The 18,986-nt window shown below is 41.3% G+C and overlaps 1 protein-coding gene across 4 annotated transcripts in view; it reads left to right on the forward strand.

The window, feature by feature from the left end:
* rngtt (RNA guanylyltransferase and 5'-phosphatase) overlaps positions 1-18,986 on the forward strand; it is a 384,142-nt gene that overhangs the window by 336,511 nt on the left and 28,645 nt on the right. For all 4 annotated transcript variants that reach the window (XM_072249966.1, XM_072249979.1, XM_072249970.1 and 1 more), the window contains one exon: positions 7,378-7,444. In XM_072249966.1, the coding sequence (XP_072106067.1) occupies positions 7,378-7,444 (67 nt within the window). The remainder of the gene's footprint in view (positions 1-7,377; positions 7,445-18,986) is intronic.

Below are 18,986 nucleotides of genomic sequence, written 5' to 3' on the forward strand. Positions count from 1 at the left end.
CAGAGGCCTCCAAACAACCAAGTTGGGCCGCCATTAATGTTAACGTTACCGCTGCTGAGGATCCTTACAGCACTGATCCTGCTTACTGGGGAAAAGAAACATTAGATGATTCAGTCCGAACATACTGGGCTAAGAAAGGGCCGGAGTCCTGTCAGAATAAGGATGTGGATATTAAAGCTTCGGAACAAGTATACAAACAGCAGAAACGTTTTTTCTCCAAATTTCACTTCAAACACAAGCTGGTAAATGGTGAGTACATATCAAGGCATTGGCTCTTATGTACCCCTTCCACCGGCCGTGTGTTTTGTTTTCCATGCCGCATCTTCAGTGATGGTAACTGTCAGTCCATCTTCAAAACTGGCTTCAGCAACTGGAAACATGCTGCTGAGCGCGTAGGAAAGCATGAAAATAGTGAACGCCACAGGAAAAGGACTTCACTGCGAAGAAATCCAGAAGAACTAGGTTTTAGTTTTGAAAAACAAGCATCTGACTTTGTAAATATCTCGGCTTGTGTGTCAGTGCTGTTTCTGTGGTAATAGGCTAATAGTTGACTGTTTACAAACCTAGTAAATAATAAGTGGTCTTTACTCTGCAAGCCACACAGCACAGCAATAGGTTAGTATGTGCCAGATCTCATTTTTCAAAAAGATTGTTGGAGTATTGTCAAGTTTCCTACTTTTCCATAGTGCCATCTCTCTGGCCTTTTTGTGTCTCATTTCCATTTTACTTTTTCAGAACACACGGTTGAGAAAAATACCTAGATAAAAATGCTTTGGCATTGTTTGAGAAATAAGGCCTATGGTATGTGCAGCAATAGCTAAGTAAAAAATTAAGATTGGATACATCATACTTCATCTCCCTCATAATTTTACTAAGCCAACTAAGCCTAGGTCAATTTTTGAGTGTTTTAGATGCTGTCCTTCAAACTAAGAATTTGCATTATTTTCTGTCCTCCCTCTTAAGGTCTGTAAGTTTATAGCCTACATATTGTACTAAACCAATGTCTTGGTCCACAGCTTTGATATTTAGACCAGTATGACCTTTGCTCTTGCTCTTGCCTTTGTTTGCTTGGTATAGCAGCATTTTATGGTGTCAGCAGGGGCCCATCAGGCCTTCAGCCCAGGGGCCCCGGCCCCACTAAGTTCTGATAAATCTCCTCTGCACCCTCTCTTAAGCTTCCACATCCTTCCTACAATGAGGTGACCAGAACTGGACACATTACTCCAAGTGGTCTAACCAGAGTTCTATAAAGCTGCAACATTACCTCATGGCCCTTGAACTCAGTGCCCTTACTAATGAAGACTAACACACCTTGTGCCCTCTTAACCACCTTATCAACTTGTGTGGACCGCATAGCCCTCTATTTTTCTAAGCTCCATATACTTATCAAAGAGTCTCTTAAAAGATCCTATTGTATCTGCCTCTACCACTGTCGCTGGCAGTGCATTCCACGTGCCTACCACTCTGTGTGGAAAAACTTGCCTCTGACATCCCCCCCCTGTACCTACTTCCAAGCAGCTTAAAACTATGCCCCCTCGTGTTAGCCATTTCAGCCCTGGGAAAAAGCCTTTGGCTATCCACATGATCAAAGCCTCTCATCATCTGATACTCCTCTATCAGGTTACCTCTCATCCTACATCACTCCAAGGAGAAACAGCCAAGTTCACTCAACCTATAAGGCACGCTTTCCAATCCAGGCAACATCCTTGTAAATCTCCTCTGCACACTCACTATAGTATTCACATCCTTTCTGTAGTGAGATGACCTGAACTGAACACAGTACTCCAAGTGGGGTCTGACTAAGTTCTTGTATAGTTGTAACATTACCTCATGGCTCTTGAACTCAATCCCATAGTTGATGAAGTCCAACACACCATCCGCCTTCTTAACAACTCTGTCAACCTGCACAGCAGTCTCGAGTCCTATGAACATGGACCTCAAGATCTCTTTGATCCTCCACACTACCAAGAGTCTTACCATTAATATTATATTCTGTCTTCACATTTGACCTACCAAAATGAACCACTTCACACTTCTTACCCAAGATTCACATATCCACTTGTCCAGGTAGATCCATTGTTTCAGCTTGTTCCTACCCCACTGAACTCATATCTGCATACCTCGACTCTGTTTTATTCCCCCAGTTCAGACCCTTCCTACCTACATCCATGACACTTCACACACTCTGGATCTTTTCAATGATTTCAGGTTCCCTGATCCCCTATCATTTTATTTTTACTATGTGTGTCCAGTCCCTGTACACCTCCATCCCCCCCTAGGAAGGCCTCAAAGCTCACCGTTCTTTTCTGGACATCAGACCTAACCAGTTCCCCTCCACCACCACTTTCCTCCGTTTGGCAGAACTTGTCCTCACTCTAAATAATTTCTCCTTCCGCTCATCCCACTTCCTTCTAACAAGAGGTGTAACCATGGGCACTCACTTGGGTCCCAGCTAAGCCTGCCTTTTTGTTGGCTATGTGGAACCGTCTATGTTCCAAGCCTACATTGTTGACCTTCCCGCACTTTCCTACACTTCGTCAACGATTGCATTGATGCTACTTCCTGCAACCATGCTGAACTCGTCGACTTCATCCACTTTGCCTCCAACTTCCACCCTGCCCTCAAATTTACCTGGTTTGTTTCCGACACCTCCGTCCCCTTTCTTGATCTCACTGTCTCTATCTCAGGAGACAGCTTATCCACTGATGTCTATTATCAGCCCACAGATACCTGGACCATACCTCTTCCTACCCTGTTAATTGTAAAAACACCATCCCCTTCTCTCAATTCCTCCGTGTCTGCCCCATCTGCTCTCAGGCTGATGCTTTGCATTCTAGAACGAAGGACATTCCTCCTTTTTCAAAGAAAGGGACTTCCCTTCCTCCACCATCAATGCTGTCCTCAACTGTACCTCTTCCATTTCTCATACCCACCCTCTCGCTACCCAACCAAGTATAGGGTTCCTCTTGTCCTCACCTACCGCCCCACCAGCCTCCTCATCCAGCATTAATTCTCTGAAACTTCAGCCATTTCCAAAGGAGTCCAAGCACTTCTTTCCCTGGCCCCCACTTTCTGCTTTCCGGAGGGATTGCTCCCTATGTGACTCCTGTGCCCATTTGTCCCTCCCCACTGATCTCCCTCTTGGCACTTATCCTTGCAATCTGGATATTTCTGGAGACAGCTTATCTACTGATGTCTACTATAAGCCTATGGACTCTCACAGCTACCTAGACTATTCCTCTTCCCACCCTGTCTCTTGCAAAAATGCCATCCCCTTCTCACAATTCCTCTGTCTCTGCTGCATCTGCTCTCAGGATGAGGCTTTTCATTCCAAGACGAAGGAGATGTCCTCCTTTTTTAAAGAAAGGGGCTTCCCGTCCTCCACCATCAACTATGCTCTCAAACACATCTCTCCCATTTCATGCACATCTGCTTTCACCCTATCCTCCCACCACCCCACTAGGAATAGGGTTCCCCTTGTCCTCACCTATCACCCCACCAGCCTCCGGGTCCAACATATTATTCTCCGTAACTTCCGCCACCTCCAACGGAATCCCACCACCAAGCATATCTTTCCCTCCTCTCCTCTTTCTGCTTTCCGCAGGGATCACTCCCTATGCGACTCCCTTGTCCATTCGTTCCCCCCCCCCCATCCCTTCCCACCGATCTCCCTCCTGGCACTTACCTTGTAAGTGGAACAAGTGCTACACATGCCCTTACACTTCCTCCCTCACTACCATTCAGGGCCCCAGACAGTCCTTCCAGGTGAGGCGACACTTCACCTGTGAGTCGGCTGGGGTGATATACTGCGTCCGGTGCTCCCGATGCGGTCTTCTATATATTGGCGAGACCCGACGCAGGCTGGGAGACCGTTTCGCTGAACACCTACGCTCTGTCTGCCAGAGAAAGCAGGATCTCCCAGTGGCCACACATTTTAATTCCATGTCCCATTCCCATTCTGATATGTCTATCCACGGCCTCCTCTACTGTCAAGATGAAGCCACACTCAGGTTGGAGGAACAACGCCTTATATTCCGTCTGGGTAGCCTCCAACCTGATGGCATGAACATTGACTTCTCTAACTTCTGTTAATGCCCCACCTCCCCTTCGCACCCCATCTGTTATTTATTAATTATTATTTTAAAAAATTTTTTTTCTCTCTCTCCTTTTTCTCCCTCTGTCCCTCTCACTATACTCTTTGCCCATCCTCTGGGCTTCCCCCCTCCCCCTCTCTTTCTCCCTAGGCCTCCTGTCCCATGATCCTCTCATATCCCTTTTGCCAATCAACTTTCCATCTCTTAGCTCCATCCCTCCCCTTCTGTCTTTTCCTATCATTTTGGATCTCCCCCTCCCCCTCCCACTTTCAAATCTCTTCTTTCAGTTAGTCATGACTAAGGGTCTCAGCCCGAAACGTCGACTGTACCTCTTCCTAGAGATGCTGCCTGGCCTGCTGCGTTCACCAGCAATTTTTATGTGTGTCGCTTGAAATTCCAGCATCTGCAGATTTCCTCGTATCTGTCTCTGTTTGTAAGTTTAGGTATAACAATCACTGTTGAGACATGGCTCATTGAGGAACATAGGAGGACTTGCTAGAAGTAACTCCAGGCTTATGCAAAGATAAGGAGCTAACCAGGTGAATCTGAAGCACAAGATGTGAATGTTAAAAATGAATAAAGGAATCTTGCTATCAGTGGCCCAGATCAAAATAATGCAGTGCTCCCACTTTAGTCATGGATGAAAATCGACAGGTAACCAACTATTCGGAGAAGGAAGTTCGAAGTAAAATTTATTATCAGAGTACCTACTCGTGACTGCATACAACCCTGAGATTATTTGTCTGCAGCCATACTTAGCAAACCCATAGAACAGTAACTGTAAACATCAGGAACTGTAAACTGGAAACAAACTGTGCAAATGCAGCTAGTAAGTAAATAGCAATAAATAATGAGCATGAAATAACAGGATAAAAGATTTCTTAAATGAGTGTAGTTATCCCCATTTGTTTAAGAGCCTGATGGTTGAGGTGTAGTAACTGTTCTTTAACCTGGTGGTGTGAGCCCTGAGGCGCTTGTAGCTTCAACCTAATGGCAGCAGAGAGAAAAGAGCATGGCCTGGGTGCTGAGGATCTTTGATGGATGCTGCTTTTCTACGGCAATGTTTCATGTTTATGTGTTCAATTTTTGGGTGGGTTTTACCTGTGATGTACTGAGCCAAATCCATTCCCTTTTGTAGAATTTTCCACTCGAAGGTATTAGTCTCCCCATACCAGGCTGTGATGCAGCCAGTCAGCACACTTTCCACCAGACATCTATAGAAGATTGCCAAGGTTTTTGATGACATGCCAAATCTCCCCAAGCTGCTGAGGAAATAAAGGCACTGTCATGCTTTCTTCACAATTATATTTATATGATGGGTCCAGGACAGGTCCTTTGATATAGTGACACCCAGGAATTTAAAGTTACTGACCCTCTCCACCTCTGATCCACCAATGATTACTGGCTCATTGTCCTCTGATTTCCCTCTCCTGAAGTCTACTATCAGTTCCTTGGTCTTAATGACATTGAGTGAGAAGTTGTTGTTGTTACACCACTAGCCAAGCTCTCATCCTCAATGATGGCGTGATCAGCAAATGTGTGCCAAAAATAAGGCTGGAACATTTGCAACCACATTCAACCAGATGTGCCAACTGAATGATCTATCTTGGTTTCGTTCCAGTATCACAGAAGCCAATCTTCAGTTATTTTGATTCACTCCATGTGATGTTAGGAAGCAGCTAAGAGCACTAATTCTGTTGGACAAGACAGCTACCAGACTGCAGTACTAAAGACTTGTGCTCTGGAGCTAGCCAAGCTGTTCCAAGATGGAACACTGGCATCTACCAGACAGTGTGGAAAATTGCCCGTGAACATCGATGTTCTCAAGTAGCCGGACAAACCAAATTAGCTGAAAATTGAGAGGCTGAGGTAGGTGGACAGTAGGTATTTTCGCTAGCATAGGAGAGTCCAAAACTTTGGGGGGGGGGGGGTTATAGCTTTAAGGTGAAGGAGGATGATTCCGAAGGAACCTGAGGGGCAGCAGAGGGTAGTGACTATACGGAATGAGTAGCCAGAAGTGGTTGAGGTAGGTTTAATAGTACAATTGAAGGAGCACTTGGATAGATATATGGGCTGGGGGGTGGGGGGGGGGAATGGGATTAGAGGGATATGGGCTGAATGCAGGAAATTAGAACTAGCTAGGTTTGCATTATAGTCATCATGAACTCATTAGACTGAAGGGCCTGTAGCTGGGCTATATGTATGTATTTATTTATTTATTTAGAGATACAGCATGGAACAGGCTCTTCTGGCCCAACAAGTCACACTGCTTTTTAAAACTAGTCTAATCACAAGACAATTTACAATGAACAATTAACCCGCTAACCAGTGCATCTTTGGACTGTGGGAGGGAACTGGAGCACCCACACAGTTCACTGGGAATATGCACAAACTCCTTACTGATTATGCTGGAAGTGAATTCTGAACTCCAGAACGCCCCGAGTTGCAATGGCATCTTGCTAACTACTACACTACTGTGGTGCCACGATTGTTGGATGATCTACTTATTGTCCATTTTCCTCTGTGGATGCCACATGGCCTACTGTGTTCCTCCAATAGTTTGTTTTCTTCTTCAGATTAGATTCTGCAGTTTCTTGTGTCTCCATATTAGTTTTCTTGGGTCTTGTTAGCTTACTTCCTTTGGGCAGTATTTGAAAGTTACTGAAAATTCTTTTGTCACTCCAAGATAAATTGAAATGGGATCACATTCCACATTGCTGCCACCAAAAGTTGCAGTAAGATTTTTGGTACTTTTATTGCAAAGTCAAAAAACTGCACTAGTTTTTTGGGCATTTGACTTCAGCTCCATTTCTGGTAATATTCCTACATTAACACTATTGCTGTTTAGAGTGGGCTTGGCATCATTACCTCAGCTGTTTGTCATCTACATGGCATGTTGCTTACCTAGATGTTGAAGAGTTCGTCGGAACACGGAGCCCTGTGGCAGATGATTGTTGAACAAAAGGTTAACTTTGCTCAAGTGTATTAATCCTAAAACAATTCTAAGTACTGTTGATATATTAATTTAACTTAAATGTGAAAACACTTTTAAATTTCCACAGCTGCACAGCGGATAGTCAGCAGAAAGTAGTGTATTAAACCATTTGTATTTAAGCTTCCTTTGTTATCAGTGATGGCAGAATTCTGCCCACTTGTTTTTCTATAGTTGCCATTGTTGTTTCAACTCATAAATGGTACTAGCTATGCACTGAATTACAGCAATTACTAACTCTCTATGATTTTTGTGCTTACTTGGTTGTACTCTTCATATTTTTTTCTAAAGGTTACTCCCTCAGACTGTTGGACTACTATATGTTGGCAATTATGAACAACCCTTTGCACAGATGAAGGTATGTGATTAAAGTAGTGATTTGAATTCCATGCCAGCTTTACCTTCTGAACTTCTGTTGCATAAAATCCCAAATTTCTTTGATGAAAGTTAAAACCAAAGCGGTGACGATTCTTATTAATAGTGAAAGGATATTTGTCAAGCTATAAGTGAAAAACAAATTTATGAATATACATTGCTCTCTGTGTTGAGACATGTATGTCAATTTGAGAATTTGTCAACTTACAAAACAACACTGTATGATAAATGGGGAAAGCCATTTGTTGACCAAGTTTTTTGAGATATTCTTCAATATGTCAACAGCTCAGTGATATGGATAAGTTCCTAAGGGTGGTTTTCCATGCTTAAAAAATATCAGTATTGAAGAGAAATAAATTGTAGGAACATGGGAAGACGAATGATGAATGAGACTGAATGACTTCTCTTTGAAAAGAGCCACTGCAAACTCATTGGGTTGAATGCTGTGTGATAAATATAACACTAATCACATTTATTTGAACTTGAGAGCAAAGCTTCCAAGGAATATTATCATTCTACAAGTTTAGTTTTTTTTCCCCACTGATGAACAAAATAAAACCAATCTTCACCAGGTCGGGCAGCATATAGGGAGAAGGAAACATTTCAGGTCAATGATCTTCAATCAGAATAGAAAAGGTTAAAAATCTCTCAATTTCAAGCAGCCAGTGCTCTCATTTGTGACTGTCATCAATCTGTAGCAATATGCTGGATATTTCCTGTATACTTTTTTTTCCCCCAGATTTCCAACATTTGCTAGGCTTAGTAGTTTATAGTTCCTTCCTTGATTTCTATTTTCTCTCAATCTGTTTACGTTTGAGAGCAGATCATTTGGGTACCTAACAAGCTTTCACCATCTTCTCTTATCCAGTAGCACCACCTTCCTGGCACATTTACCCACTTTGGACCTGAACCCTATTGCATACTCTATGTTTATTCTGAAAAGACTTCTGTCTTAAAAATATGGTATTACTAAATGAAAGTAATGTGTGTTTTATAGACTCAAAAGATTCTGCAGATGCTGAAAGTTTTGAGCGACACATACAAAATGCTGGAGGAACTCAGCAAGTTAGACAACATGTATGGAAGAGAATAGACAGTAAATGCTTGGGCCAGGACCCTTCATCTGCACTGAAAAGGAAGAAGAGGGAGGCAGTAGCCAGAATAAGGTGGTGGGGGGCAGGGTGTGTTCCTTCCTCTCCTCTCACCTTCTTAATCTGACTTCTGTCTCCTTCCATACCAGTCCTGATGAAGGGACTCAACACAAACTATCAACTGTTTGTTCCCCTCTCTAGATGCTGTATGACATCCTGAGTTCTTCGAGAATTTTGTGTGTCGCTCTGTATTTTATAGAACCTTCAAGATAGCAAAACATCACAGAACACATGCATTGTTATCAAACTAGTAAGATAAGTAAATAACAGGGCACTTATCAAAAGATGTAGCCATTTTATAAGAGAGAGGAAGGGATAAAAGGGTTGATAATTTAGGAAATTTAGGTGGCTGGAGGTATGGCTGACAATGGTGGAATAGTGAAAAATAGGATGGGATTAACTTAATGAAAGTATGTTCAGTTTTCTAAAGCTTTACAAATTGTAGAACACTTCACCCTCCTCCATCTATTGCATGCGTTAGTTGTTGCTGTTGTCAGATTTCATGAAGTTAGTGAAATTCCTTGAAATACACAATATATAGTGAAAAAGTTGGTGAGTTAGGGTTTTAATTTCCAGGTATAGTTAATTATAACACTTCTAATTCTTCAGCACAAGATATTCTATTGTCTCTAGTGAGATTTACCAGTAAAGCAAAATGTGAGAGTAATTTTTTAAATGAGCCCTTCCCAATAGGGAATAGATTAATATTCTTAAACTCAGTTCAAAGCATTTGAAGATAGTAGTTGAAGGAGGGTCAGGCAGTTGATAGAGTTTAGTCTATCTTTATCAACCCAGAGTACGGACATGCTAACAGAATACGTTGTAGTTATTCTGTGTGTTGAATATTTCGGCAACAGAATTATGTCAATATATGATCACTGAAATTGTCATCATATTTTTATACTTATAATGAATGCCTGTTACAGCCTGATGGATTATAATAGAATGCTAAAATAGATTTTTCTTTTACCAATATGTGCTATCCATTTGCTTTATAGATCTATTTGTGAAATTATCTGTTTTCATTCTGACTAACAATGGAACAATTTGACATCACATTTATTTAGGGAGAAATTGCATTGCATGTAAAATATACAAATGCATTGGTCAAAAATAATGGACTTGCATCAATAGTGCTACATGACCTTATTTAATCATACAAGCCTGCAGAAATGGATTTAATCATATGTCTGGCACTAGTCAAATTTACAATGATTCAGTGTTAATGATGTATTTGTGTAAGCTGAGGATAACTTGTATGCCCTGTTAATTACAGTATACAATTCAATTTCTGTTGCTGTTTCATAGAACATAGAATAGTACAGCACAGTACAGGCCCTTCGGCCCACAATGTTGTGCCGACCCTTAAACCCTGCCTCCCATATAAGCCCCCACCTTAAATTCCTCCATATACCTGTCTAGTAATCTCTTAAACTTCACTAGTGTATCTGCCTCCACCACTGACTCAGGCAGTGCATTCCACGCACCAACCACACTCTGAGTAAAAAACCTTCCTCTAATATCCCCCTTGAACTTCCCACCCCTTACCTTAAAGCCATATCCTCTTGTATTGAGCAGTGGTGCCCTGGGGAAGAGGCGCTGACTATCCACTCTATCTATTCCTCTTATTATCTTGTACACCTCTGTCATGTCTCCTCTCATCCTCCTTCTCTCCAAAGAGTAAAGCCCTTGCTCCCTTAATCTCTGATCATAATGCATACTTTCTAAACCAGGCAGCATCCTGGTAAATCTCCTCTGTACCCTTTCCAATGCTTCTACATCCTTCCTATAGTGAGGTGACCAGACCTGGACACAGTACTCCAAGTGTGGCCTAACCAGAGTTTTATAGAGCTGCATCATTACATCGCGACTGTTAAACTCTATCCCTCGACTTATGAAAGCTAACACCCCATAAGCTTTCTTAACTACCCTATCCACTTGTGAGGCAACTTTCAGGGATCTGTGGACATGTACCCCAAAATCCCTCTGCTCCTTCACACTACCAAGTATCCTGCCATTTACTTTGTACTCTGCCTTGGAGTTTGTCCTTACAAAGTGTACCACCTCACACTTCTCCGGGTTGAACGCCATCTGCCACTTCTCAGCCCACTCCTGCATCCTATCAATGTCTCTGCAATCTTTGACAATCCTCTACACTATCTACAACACCACCAACCTTTGTGTCGTCTGCAAACTTGCCAACCCACCCTTCTACCTCCACATCGAGGTCGTTAATAAAAATCACGAAAAGTAGAGGTCCCAGAACAGATCCTTGTGGGACACCACTAGTCACAATCCTCCAATCTGAATGTACTCCCTCCACCACCACCCTCTGCCTTCTGCAGGCAAACCAATTCTGAATCTACCTGGCCAAACTTTCCTGTATCCCATGCCTTCTAACTTTCTGAATAAGCCTACCGTGTGGAACCTTGTCAAATGCCTTACTAAAATCCATATAGATCACATCCACTGCACTACCCTCATCTATATGCCTGGTCACCTCCTCAAAGAACTCCATCAGGCTTGTTAGACACGATTGGCCCTTCAATACCAAAGTCCATATAGAACCATGGCCACATGAATTTTTGTTGCATTATTTACTGGGAAAGGACTAAGTGATCTTGATCCACAAAAAGTAATGGATTGTGTTGGAATTGATCATTGATCATTGACATGCTTAACCTCTTAAAGCAGTAACATGCAGATGTTATCCATTACTAGATTGTATTAGATTTTAATGGATGTAGAACTTTCAAAATACAGTGGATTCCAGATAATTGAGACACATTGGGGCTAGTACATTTTGGCCCAATTTAGCAACTGCCCTAATTCGCTGATGTTTCTTGGAAATGGTTAAAAATGCATTTAAAAAACAAACCCCCATTTAATTCAGTAACAAATTATGTATTTAAATAAAATACAGAACAAATTAGAAACTACCAATACTACTACAGTACTGTTACTACTATAAAACTGTGTATTAGTTCCTAATAGTTTTTGATAGAGGAATTCATCCAGTGTACACTGCCATGTTCTTTTGCTTGACTGTACAGGAACAAAACAGGGCAGACCTCTATTGCAGATAATGGACTACCTTCATACAATTTTTTTGGCAATTGCATCCTCCAAATCTTCATTTTCATTGTAACATTTAAGATGATTGTCAATGCTTACAATTTCTTCATAGCTCCCAACTTGTTGAAGTAGTGAAATCACTTCATTTTCACTCCTGGCCATTTCTGGCATCTCCACGCCAGAATGCTTAAAACTGCATTCTGAGCAGAACAGTTTCTGAATTGATTTATTTTTTATTTCTCACCAATTATCATTGCTTTTTGAATACAAACACACACAACTGACCCTATTTAAAAACCGTTCGTCCCAAGCATAGTGTAACATGTAACAGTCACCCAAGTGCATGCAGCTGACACTAGTTAGAAACTCTTCAGGAACAGTCCCCTGTCTCAAATAAGTGGCATATTATTCCAAATAAATGAAGAGAACCCTGGCTATTTTCTCAAGTTGTCCTAAATAAGAGGATTCCTTGATGGCCCATTTAACTGGAGTCAACTGTATTAGAAATACTGTAGTGTTGTTAAGTCATGCAAGTTTCAGATGTAAAAATTCTGAAGACATATGGGATGTATAAATAGCTGGATATATTGTTGTTAAAGACTGTATTTGACTTGTTTTTGCTAGTTGGAGTTATACCAATGTCCTTCCCCTTTATTTGCAAGAACATAAACCGTCATGCTCTATCCACACTCCCAACTTTAATTGAATTGCAGACGTTAGTAGAAATCTACCTAGTTTGTTCAACCTACATTCAAATTTAAAATAAAAACTTCTAAGAAAGTAGTTAACCAAAGCGCTGGAGGAAGTCAGCAGGTCAGGGTATCTTCAGTCCCTTGTGCCTTCAAGAAAGCAGCTAATTTATTTAACCTTCCATTTTCTGCAATGTTATAACTCATTTTACATACAGAATTAATAATTGCATTTGCATGTGGTTCAGTGGTATAAGACATTCAAACTCTGCAACTCCTCGAGCCTAGGATCCAAGATGTCATTAGGGATTTGTAAAATCTTGTTTATCCTCTAGTAGGAAACATGAAAAAATTATAGCTAACAGCTTAAAGCAGCTGTAGTCAGCCATGAGAGAAAGTGTGGGGAGTGTGCAAGATAAATAAATTAAAAATTGCTATCATAATAGGATAGAAGATAATCTAAGCTTGACCATAAGGAATGCAAGTGCTGAAAAGGGAAGATAATGTATATCAATAATATAAAGGTCAGCAGAGAGATATCAATAGTATCTGTTTTCCTGACTGAACACTAATGGTTTTTGAAAGGAAGTACATGAAAGGAAAACCTATGAAATCTTACTTTATACTTTATTGTCGCCAAACAATTGATACTAGAACGTACAATCATCATAGCGATATTTGATTCTGCGCTTCTCGCTCCCTGGATTACAAATCGATAGTAAATATTAAAAATTTAAATTATAAATCATAAATAGAAAATAGAAAAATGGAAAGTAAGGTAGTACAAAAAAACTGAGAGGCAGGTCCGGATATTTGGAGGGTAGGGCCCAGATCCGGGTCAGGATCTGATCAGCAGTCTTATCACAGTTGGAAAGAAGCTGTTCCCAAATCTGGCCATACGAGTCTTCAAGCTCCTGAGCCTTCTCCCAGAGGGAAGAGGGACGAAAAGTGTGTTGGCTGGGTGGGTCGTGTCCTTGATTATCCTGGCAGCACTGCTCCGACAGCGTGCGGTGTAAAGTGAATCCAAGGACGGAAGTTTGGTTTGTGTGATGTGCTGGGCTGTCTTCACGTGGGGACTACAGTGAAGATTTTTGTTATGAATATAATCTTGTGAAAGAAAATGGTTTTGAATGTCAGAGGTGAATGTGAGAAGTATTTAAAAATCAGTGTTTGAATGTATAAGGAACTACACCACATGAACGTTTTGGAATTAGGTCATGTGTCATGAGAAGTCACAGTACTGAATTGATTATAATGAATACAAGACCTTTCTACAAGTTGGAAAATGACACATGCTGGCACTCAGCATCATATCTCATTGAAGTTTTAATGCTATTTGCAACCAAATGTTTCTGATACTCTTCTTCATATCTCTAATCTGCTGTGAACTAGCTATAAAACTATAGATGTTTTAAAAGATCTTAAGAACTAGAGACATTTTAGAACAATGTTAAGAAAGGACAGGAGAATTTTTCAAGTATTACAGCTGATCACAGGTCCTGCTCTTACCTTTGTGCAAATGCACTTGTAATGCCAGTCACTTGTGAGGAACTGACTTAGCCCCTCTGGGGCCTGAGAATGCTGTCACTGATTGCTTACTGCTAACACAGCTGATGCTAGCTCAGTGCACAAGAGGTGTATATAGTTGGGATCATGTTGGTTTGCAGAGCACAGTGATATACTATTAATTTGTTCATTTTCTTTTCAATTTAGACCATAAGACATAGGAGCAGAATTGGGCCATTCTAACTATTGGGTCTGTTCTGCAATTCCATCATGGCTGGTTTATTATCTCACTACACCCCAATTTTCCATCCTTTTCCCTATAACCTATGACATCCTGATTAATTAAGGACCTATCAATCCCCATCTTAAATCTACCCAGTGATCTGTGGCAATGAATCCCACAGATTCACCATGCTCTGATAAAAGAAGTTTTTCCTCGTCACTGTTCTAAATTATTCCTCATCTCTGAGGCTGTGCCGTCTGGTCCTAGACTTCTGCACTATGGGAAAGATCCTCTCCACCTCCACTCTATCTAGGCCTTTCAATATTCAATAAGTTTCAATGAGATTCCACCCCCACCCCCAAACTCCGTACCTCATTCTTCTAAATTCCGGTAAGTACATGCCCAGAGCCATCAAATACTCTTTACGTATTAAGACTTTAATATGGGATCATTCTCGTGAGGCTCCTCTGAACTCTCTCCAATGTCAGCATGTTTTCTTAGATATCAGGCCCACAACTTCTCACAAGACTCCAAATGCAGTCTGATCAATACATTATAAAGCCTCAGCATTACATCCTTGCTTATGTATTCTAGTCCTCTCGAAATGAATGTTAACATTGCATTTGCCTTCCTTACCACTGACTCAACCTGCAAGTTAATCTTTAGGGAATCCTGCATGACAACTCCCAAGTCCTCTTGCACCTCTGATTTTTGATTTTTTTCCCCATTTACAAAATAGTCTATACCTTTATTCCTTCTACCAAAGTGCATGAATATATACTTCCCAGCACTATATCCATCTGCCTCTTTTTTTCCCCAATTCTCCTAATCTATCCAAGACCTGCAAACTCCCTGCTCCTTCAACACAACTTGCTTCTCCACCTATCTTCGCATCATCCGTAATCTTAGCCACTGTTATGTTTTGTAACTCTAAAACATAAAACTAATTGAAAGAAAAACATGAAGCCAGGGATAACTTGTCTACTTTGTTCTTACCTTAGTGAGCCACATACAGATAACTGATGATGAATTGTGTAATATTTATACTATTACTCAAATATTAAATACACAACAGCCACAAAGCCATCAACTCCTTCATGTAAATCATTGACATATAACATGAAAAGAAACGGTCCCAATACCGACCCTTGTGGCACACCACTAGACATTGGCTGCTAACCAGTAAAAGGCCCCCCTTAATTCCCACTCTTTGCCTCCTGCTAGTCAGCTAATCTTCTATCCAGTCCTGTAATACCATGGACTCTTATTTTGTTAAGCAGTCTCTTGTGTGGCACCTTGTCAAAGACCTTCTGAAAGTCCAAATACACAACATCTACTGACTCTCCTTGGTCTATCCTGCCTGTTATTTCCTCAAAATTCCAACAGATTTGTCAGGGAAGATTTCTGCCTTCAAAAACCATGCTGACTTTGGCCTATTTTATCATGTGCCTCCAAGTGCTCTGAAGCCTCATCCTTAGTAGTAGACTCCAACTTCTTCCCAACTACTGGTCAGGCTAACTGGCCTATTCTTTTCTTCTGCCTCCCTAGAGTGGAGTGACATTTGCGCTTTTCCAGTCCTCAGGAACCATTCTACCTCTTCAGAACCCTATGGTGCAGTCAATGTGGTCCAGGTGACTTGTCTGCAGCCCATATATATAGCTAGGGTGTCTAAGACTTTTGCATGATAGTTGTCAACATGAGGCAGAGAGCAAGTTTGTAAACATGATGGGAGCCAAGGATGTTGGGAATGCTGAAGGTGGAGCGCCATGGGAGGGGTGTGGGTCAGGTGGCAGAGAAGAAGTACTGGGGGGTGGCAGAGAAGAAGTACTGGGTGTGCCAGCACTGAGACACCAGGTAAGGTCATTAGATTCCAAACAATTGGTTTATTGATCATTACAGAATCTAGTGCTTTCTGCTCCCTTCCTTCTCCCTGCCCCCTTCCCACTCTCAGTCCACAATAGAGACCCATATCAGAATCAGGTTAATCATCACATGTCAGTTTAATGCATAAAATCACTACAGTACTATGCAAAGGTCTTAGGTATCCCAGCTAAATATGTGTGCCTAAGACTTTAACACAGTGCAGTATCTTCAGACTTTTCAGCTTCTCAAACACCTGCTTATTACCATATATAACCATATAACAATTACAGCACGGAAACAGGCCATCTCGGCCCTTCTAGTCCGTGCCAAACTCTTACTCTCACCTAGTCCCACCGACCTGCACTCAGCCCATAACCCTCCATTGCTTTCCTGTCCATATATCTATTCAATTTTACTTTAAATGACAACATCAAACCTGCCTCAACCACTTCTGCTGGAAGCTCGTTCCACACAGCTACCACTCTCTGAGTAAAGAAATTCTCCCTCATGTTACCCCTAAACTTTTGCCCTTTAACTCTCAACTCATGTCCTCTTGTTTGAATCTCCCCGACTCTCAATGGAAAGAGCCTATCCACGTCAACTCTATCTATCCCCCTCATAATTTTAAATACCTCTATCAAGTCCCCACTCAACCTTCTACGCTCCAAAGAATAAAGACCCAACTTGTTCAACCAAAGGTTGAACCTTCTCATTAGTAATAGCAATGGTCCTCCCTTCTGCCCCTCACATTTCTGGCATTCTGCTAATGTCTTCCACGGTGAAGACTGATGCAAAATACTTATTTAGTTCATCTGCATGTGAAGTTATCCCCATTGGTTCAAGAGCCTGATATTTGAGGAGTAATAACTGTTCCTGAACCTGGTGGTGTGAGTCCTGAAGGCTCCTGTACCAGCTTCCAGATGGTAGCAGCAAGAAGAGAGCATGGCCTGGGTGGTGGGACTCCTTGATCATGGATGCTGCTTTTCTACAACAGCCCTACTCAAAGGTGGGGATAGCTTTACCCATGATGGACTGGGCCACTCTGCTACTTTTTGTAGTATATTCTGTTTAAGATCATTGGTGTTTCCATACCAGGCCATGTTGCAACCGTGATACCCTCCACCACAAATCTATAGAAGTTTGTCAAAGTTTTAGATGTCATGCTGAATCTTCACAAACCTCTCAGAGGAAATAGAAGCATTGCCATGCTTTGTTTGTAATGACACTTACGTGCTGGACCCAGGATGGATCCTCTGAAATGATAACACCAAGGAATTTTAAGTTGCTGACCCTTTCTACCTCTGATCCTCCATTGAGGACTGACTCATGGACTTCCAGTTTCCTGTTCCTGAAGTCAATAATCAGCTCCTTGGTCTTGCTGACATGAAGCAAGAGGTTGTGGCATCATTTGGCCAGATTTTCACTTTCCCTCCTCTATGCTGACTTGTCATCACCTTTGATTTGGTCAATAACAGTGATGCTGTCAAGAAACTTGAATATGGCATTGGAGTTGTGATTTGCCTCGCAGTCCTAAGTATAAAGGGAGTAAAGCATGGGGATAAGCACACAGCCTTGTGCTGCCCATGTAACTCCTGAATTATTGTTCTAAACTCATCGGATTCACTAATGAAATCCACCACCTTTATCTGGTCTGGTTTATGTGTGATTTTTAGACGCAGTTAAGATAGACAATAAATACTAGTATTGCTGGTGACACCTACAGTACATCCCTTGAACCTATATAGAAGATGTTAATCAAATGCAGAATTCTAATTATTTTCATCAGGTACATTACAGCACATTCTCTGTCATGTGGATAATTTATTTTATTTTGTTTTCCTTGCCTGCTTCTACTGAACTGAATATTTTTATTTGAGCATATGTATTTTCTATGTTATTCACAGTGAGTCAGAGGCCAGAGAAATTTCTCGGGTTGCTTTTTCACTTCAGTGTGCTAAGGTTGAAGGTATCAGATGTTTTGTGTGCCTGCGATAGGTCAGAAGAAATCTTTCAGTAGTGATCTTTCTCAATGTGGCTGAAGTTGTTGGGTAATGGGACATACTTGTCAATATCGACTGTATGGCATTTTTCCCTCAAGCAGATGATGAGGGTTGGTCAGTTATTTTATTGAAGAAGTGGTTGGGAAGCTGGGCAGAAACTGTAATGCACTTAATTAAAACCAGTTAATAAAGGATGGAGTTAGTGGGTAGGTGATATATAATTAGGGCAGTTATTTATTTAGAGCAACTCTTAGTGAACAAAAGCTAAATTGACAGAATAGCTGGGATTACCTTCAGTTATTTGGGACTCTCTGCTGCTTAATTGAGGCAGGATACTGTTGCCGAACAATTTCTAACTAGCATCTGTTGGGTGCACTTGCATAGCTGTTTGACACTACACAGTGCTTAAAACAATCAGTTTTTGAATAACATCTGTTGCGTGTGTTTGTGTTCAAAAAAACAGTGATTTTTGTCACTGATAGGTGGCGAGAAATAAGTAGTAAGACAATTCAGAACAGTTTCGCTCACTGCAGTTTCAAGCATTCAGGCATAGAGGTGCCAGAAACTCCCAGGAGTGAAAATAAAACAATTTCACTTCTTTAGCAACTTAGGAATTAAGAAGGTATTGACAATCATCCTAAATGTTACCCAGTGAAAATGAAGATTTGGAGGAGTCAGTAATCTAAAGCATTGCGTGAGGGCAGTCCATTATCTGCACTAGGTGTCTGTGCTGGTTTTGTTCATTTTCAAACAATCAAAAAAACACGCCAGATGAATCCCTTTGTCGATAACTGTCATGAACTAATACTCAGTTTTATAGTACTGTAGAGGTGTGGGTAGTGTTCTAATTTGTTCTGTATTTCATTTAAGTACAATAATTGTTAATCAGTTAATGGTAGCTTGTGTTTTTTATACCTTTTAACTATCCATGAAACTATGGCTAATTGGGGTAGTCGCTTATCAGGCTAATATGTACTGGTTCTGGTGTGTCCCGATTAACCAAGTCTACTGTATTAGC

The sequence above is a fragment of the Mobula birostris genome, chromosome 2 (genome assembly GCF_030028105.1).
Source record: "Mobula birostris isolate sMobBir1 chromosome 2, sMobBir1.hap1, whole genome shotgun sequence".
Classification (NCBI taxonomy): domain Eukaryota; kingdom Metazoa; phylum Chordata; class Chondrichthyes; order Myliobatiformes; family Myliobatidae; genus Mobula; species Mobula birostris.